The following is a 5,616-nucleotide window of genomic DNA, read 5'->3' as shown; positions in this document are numbered from 1 at the left end:
GAATTTCCTGAAAGTTAATGGAGGCAAATGCCTTAAGGTGTAACTTCTGTTAGGTTTTCTTTTAGCCTTTCCATTTTTTCTTTCTTTTTCTTTTCTTTTCTTTTTTTTTTTTAATAAAATCAGTTTGTGAAGAAAGTGGGGTTTTCAAGCCTCAATCCAGTACTCTCCCACTAACCCCCCCCCCCAGCCCATAAAGGGCAAAAGCAAACCAAAAACCTCAACTCAAAACAAGTGAAAAGAAATTAATAGTTATTAAAGGAAACTTTTTGGTTAGACTTTATATTAAGAATTACTATTTTAAAGCTTTTATTTATTTTTTAATGTTATCATTATGTATGTACACATTATCAATCTAAAATGATTTATCTAACTGATTCCTTTTGTTACCTGGCTAGCAGGGAAAAGGGGTCGAGGCCGGTCCTGACCTGTTACAATGAAGACTGACTTGCTATGTGGGATTACACCAGAAGCTTGCAGTGGAGTAATGGTAAGGAAATCAAGCAACCTTAAATATCTCGGCTGTATAGGAGCATATTCTATTGCAGAAGACCTTCCTATGAAGATCATGGAATCAAATACAGGACATTGAACTAATACTTGGACTTTGATATGAATTTCTTTAACAATTTTCTCTGCAGTGCAAGTTATTAAACTAAAGCTACTCTATTTTCCAAATGTGTTCCAACAGAAATTCTTCATAACTTCTAGCATGGTATCTTAATAAAGAATAAAGTTCTTCTCTTTAAAAAATCTGCTCTAAGTAGATTTTTCCCCTGTTTTTTTAAATTAAGGATCCCAGCATTGGTTTTCTGAAATATTCTCTTGAATTTGTGCATTTAAATTTTATTGCAGTGGTATAGATGAATGCCATTGTTGGTATCCTTAAATTTTATTTCTGCTCACCAAGGTTAATCATGATTGTCTATATCTTTTTTATAGTAATCACTTTTGAATTGTGTTCAGATATGCAGTTTCAGGTGTAATCATCAGAGCTGGTTAGTCAGGCATTCCAGATAGTGGTTCTTTTCAGAACCTTTTTTAAAGGGTTGGTTAACTACCTCAGTAGCAGAGGATTGAACTATACCCTGTCTGTACTGTACATAGAAAATCTTTGTAGATAAAAGCAAGGCTTGTTAAATGATATGAGGGTAAGATTTTAATATACCAAATGTAACATTCTTAGTTGCCTTTAGTTTCAGAGGCTTGTAAGACTTCCTCATGACCATCATAACAGGCCTTGCTTTTGTCGTATTTTGTGGCTGAAAAAGCAGCCTTGCTTCTTCAGATATTGTAGTTATTTGGATGTATAATAGTTTAGCAAGATGTTACTTTTGTAAGACATCAGATGTTCAAAAAAAGTGCATCCGAACTTGTACTAAATACTGCAGTGTCCCTTTATAAAAAGTCAGACTAAAACTGACAATTGTACAGCGAAGCCTGACATTTGGATATTTTGAAGTTTTTTCATAAATCATAGAAATTAGTATACGGCTGTAGTTTAGCTTTTTAGGTAAAAGGTATGTTTCATTAGTGCATTTCTTATTGCTGATCACTGCAAAAACGTGAATCAGCTTTTCCATTTCTTATGCAGGTCATGATAACTTGTAGAATAGAGTACAATCATTTGTGCTATGTTTTTAATTTTCTAAAGCACCTTGATGACAGTGAGTGTTCAGTGGTGAAGCATCCTCTATTGAATCACCCTCAAAAAATTTTTTGCCAAGTCCTAAATTGATAGTTTAAAGTCAGAAGTGAAATTATAGTTTAATTGAGACTTGGTATAAAGAAATCCCTTTTCCCCTTCCCCAAAGGGATACTGCAGTTATATCACATACCCAATAGGCACCATGATGAAGATCAGAGCTTATACTTAATTAAGGTTTTATACACACCAGTTTCCCCAGTAAATGCAAATTTAACAAGAAAATTAGACATGTCATATGTTCAAACTGCTCATGGCAAACAATCATTTTGCATTCCTGCAAATAAAATTGTTTTATACTGTAAGCTGGAGGCGAGTGTAACTTATTTTTGTAATAAAGTTTTTATTTTTTTTATGTGTCATTAATATAAATGTGTGTTAGTATAGAAATATTCTGGTTTAAAAACTTAGAAATGCACACATTTCAGTATGTTTATTTGTACTTACATAATTTTAGATAGTGGTTGCCAATAGCCTGTATGTTTCACATTAATTGGTTTTTTTTTATGTTATCTTAATAAACCATTTTAGTATGTTGTATGTCAGTTACTGGGATAGCTGGGACATAGAGTGTAATTTAAAATTTGTCAATAAGTATTCATTGGAATATATGTAAATGTGCCTTGCCGGTTATTGAAACATTACCTACAAAATGAGTATGGGGTGACAAAAATTAGTTCCTGGTGCTTAATGAAACTTTTTGCCACTGATTTTATATATTACCCCGTGCTTTTTTAAAGTACATCTCTCTCAAATCTTAGTGTAAGTTTGAGGGCTACACAGAACATTTACATTTCATTCTAACATACAATGAGTATAATAGGTTGTGGAAAGTGGGTAAACTAAATGTAGCCTTCAGTAAAATTGAATCTCAGTGTAATCCTTGCTGCTGGCATTTCCCAGTTCCAAGGAGTTAAATAAATGATCCCATCAAAGAGGTCATTGCCATGCCTATTGGCACTTTACTGTCATACCCTTTTTAAGGGACACTGTCAAGGTGTTTAAGTTAATTCTCAGAATTATTTGTTGGGATTTTAGAACAAGTTTGTTTGACTTAAGTAACTGCATTGTCAAAGTTGAAAGATGAACATTTTTGTGAGTTCACAAATGTGTTCTTAAGAAAACATTAAAATGTGGAGCTGTGGGTTTCCAAGACTATTTGGCATTCTTAGTTTGGGGATTTGGGAGGGAAAACTGATATTAAAAAATTGTGAAGAATTGATGGGTAATGTAAACAGTGGTGATGAAATATATACACACTCAAGTGAAATCACTTGACAGTGTTCATTTGACTAACTGAATTTAAGCCATTATAATTACTTTTAAAATTAAATAATCATTTGCACTGTTCTGATAATGGGTGCAGTTTTTGAGCAATATAATCAGAGCTAAATATGCATGTAGTGATTAGTGATGTGAACAATTAAGTACTGAGAAGAAATACTAACTGGTATTTTCAAACTTAAATTTCTGTAGTAAAATCAGTATCAAACTCTTATCAGATCAAGGAAAACAGGCAATGCATATAAACATACTTTTGAATGTTGTGTGGCCTATAAAGCAATAATGCAATTTTTATGGAATGTCATGGGATATGAGAAATGGAAATGCAAAAATAACGAATCCTTTAGTAAAAATGTCAACATGTTAAAAAGGGGAATGTTAACTAATGTAGGTTATTGCTATTTGTGATTTGTTTATGGGTTCTTGGCTTTGACAGCTTCAAAGAATGGACAGATGACAAGTTAAAGAAATTTTGTATATATTGTCAAGGAATGGGTCTTAAATCCAAGAGTCAAGTCCCTTCCTTGGGGTGAAAAATGTATCCTTAAAGCATTCTGATTGTTAAAAAAGAAAACTTGAGTTACCTAACCAAAGCAGACGCAAGATTTTGTTTCTGCAGACTACTTGGCAATCAAAAGTGATCATCACTTTAATCAGTTTTTAGAAAGTTGCTTTGTGAGAAAATTGTGTTCGATATATTTTCCCAAACATGCATTTTGTGGAAGGTTTTCCAGCATTGTGACTGAATCAGATGTTAGAAATGGGGGGGGTGGTGGATTTAGCACAAAAAGAGCGGTTGCACACTCATGATGGCCATTGTAGCATCATGAGAAATTTATCTACCAATTACTGCAAGTCTGATTTAAGAAAATACACTTTCTTCATGATAAACTAGGAACAACATAGGAATGGATTGGTGGGGTTACCTCGGGCATTCACTTGTATATAGCTATTTGAAAAGACTTGTATGAGGGTGAATATCATCATGCTAGATGGGCAAAATTGTCACATTCAGGACAGCTTTTTTTTGATCGCTAAGCCAAAAGTCACTGTTGATCAGAAACATAGCAAAAAAAACAAAACCCCAGTATGACATAGTCTATTTAAGGGGAGAAATTAAAAAGTAGAAGGACCTCATGCATTTAGGTGAGGGAGCTATCCCCCTGGAGTAAATGATTGCTCAGGTTCCTAAAACTTCCAAGGATACCCACCATGGTTTGTTTTCTCCCCAGTGATGTACACTGTAAAATTTTTATCTTACCGTAGGAATTCAGTGGTGGGTATAAAATGAATGAATAAAGAAGTAGCAGTACATAAAATGAACAGACTTCTGGGGATGGTGTTTCAAAGTGTAGTATTAATTATGCAGTAATACCACTCAATAGGGCATGCCACTACTTTCTTGAGATGCTAATTATAAAACGATGTTTAAAGACATTTTTAACTGTGGGCAAATTAGATGGACTTTTTTGTCTGTCACTTTTTAAAAAAGTACTTAAGATGTAAGTTTTATTAGTACCACAGTCTGCCTTCAGTAATATGCCTAAAATATTTTTCAGGACCAGGAGCATTCAGTTGAAAGAAACAAATCTTTTTTATGAATGCAAAACAGTATTATAACTAATGCCCTGGTCCAAAATTAGGTTTTTAATGATATTAACAGTAGTCTGATAAACATTTAGAAGTCTGGCATTGAGAAACAAAAGCTTGTACCTGACTAGTATTTTTATTAAAAAAAAATTAGTTCTGTTAGCTTATTTAAATTCTCTTACATTTATTTATCTGTAGAATTTATATTTATTTCATTCCTTTTATCTCACTGAAAACTGTCTGCAGGCTCTCTGATTTGGATTAGATGTGTGAAGTACTGTCTTTTGCCAAAAACCTCAAATTACCTGTTCTTTTCAACGTAGTGGGTTTGTGCTTGTTTGGAGATCAGTTCAAAAACTATCTGTACTATCTGTACTGCCTCTGATGTTAAGATTTTATGTATAGCATAAGGAAGCTAGCTCTGACTATATTTTCCTAAGAATAAAGACCTATTTTTGTAGCATGTCTTAGGATCTCCAGGAGTCCAAGAATTATTGTGGGTGTCCTCCATCGTTTTTCCTTTAACAGCTTTAAAATAGACACTTGGAATCTTTAGAAGTCTTTCGCCTTTTAATTACTCATACATTCAAAGAAACTAGCCAATGGTACAAATTCCCCAAGATCCCTAATTCAAGCACATGATGGGGAGATGCTGTATAGGATAAATGTATAGTGTTGGTCTCCACTTAATTTTAATTGACGATGAAAATATGCTGTGGTCACACACACGCCGGTGGACTCAATGAAGAAGTTACTGGTAATTTGGCTCTGCTTTTCTGGTAATGTGCCCCCACCATTCAGTGCTCCATTCTCTGTCACTCTGGAGGTTTGGAGATGAGTGACGGAGGTTGTAAGTAATACAGGAGAGGGGAGTGAACAAACTATTTTGCTTTAATAGAATGCTGCACATTTAGGTGACTGCGCAAATGAGATTAGGTAGGTGAAATTGAGCTTAAAATGTGTTCTATTAAGCTAAGTTGGCAAATCATTATCAAAGAATGGGGAACTTTAAATACGTTCAGGAGGTTTTGGCTCAGCCC

The 5,616-nt window shown here is 33.9% G+C and overlaps 1 protein-coding gene across 6 annotated transcripts in view; it reads left to right on the top strand.

The window, feature by feature from the left end:
- SYNCRIP (synaptotagmin binding cytoplasmic RNA interacting protein) overlaps positions 1-5,043 on the top strand; it is a 28,068-nt gene extending 23,025 nt beyond the window's left edge. For 3 of the 6 annotated variants that reach the window (XM_022552214.2, XM_089921809.1, XM_022552187.3), the window contains one exon: positions 1-389. This exon is cut by the window's left edge and continues 2,090 nt beyond it. Coding sequence is in view for 3 of the 6 variants with exons in the window: in XM_022552201.3 (XP_022407909.1) it covers positions 396-437 (42 nt within the window). In the remaining 3 variants the exon portion in view is untranslated. The other 3 variants (XM_022552201.3, XM_089921808.1, XM_022552206.2) reach the window with 2 other exon arrangements.
- The last annotated feature ends 573 nt before the right edge of the window (positions 5,044-5,616 follow it).

The sequence above is a fragment of the Delphinapterus leucas genome, chromosome 12 (genome assembly GCF_059928025.1).
Source record: "Delphinapterus leucas isolate spDelLeu-1000000601 "Yukka" chromosome 12, BTC_Dleu_Yukka2, whole genome shotgun sequence".
Lineage (NCBI taxonomy): Eukaryota > Metazoa > Chordata > Mammalia > Artiodactyla > Monodontidae > Delphinapterus > Delphinapterus leucas.
Note: the sequence above shows the minus strand (reverse complement) of the source record. Positions and strands in the feature narration are given on the sequence as shown.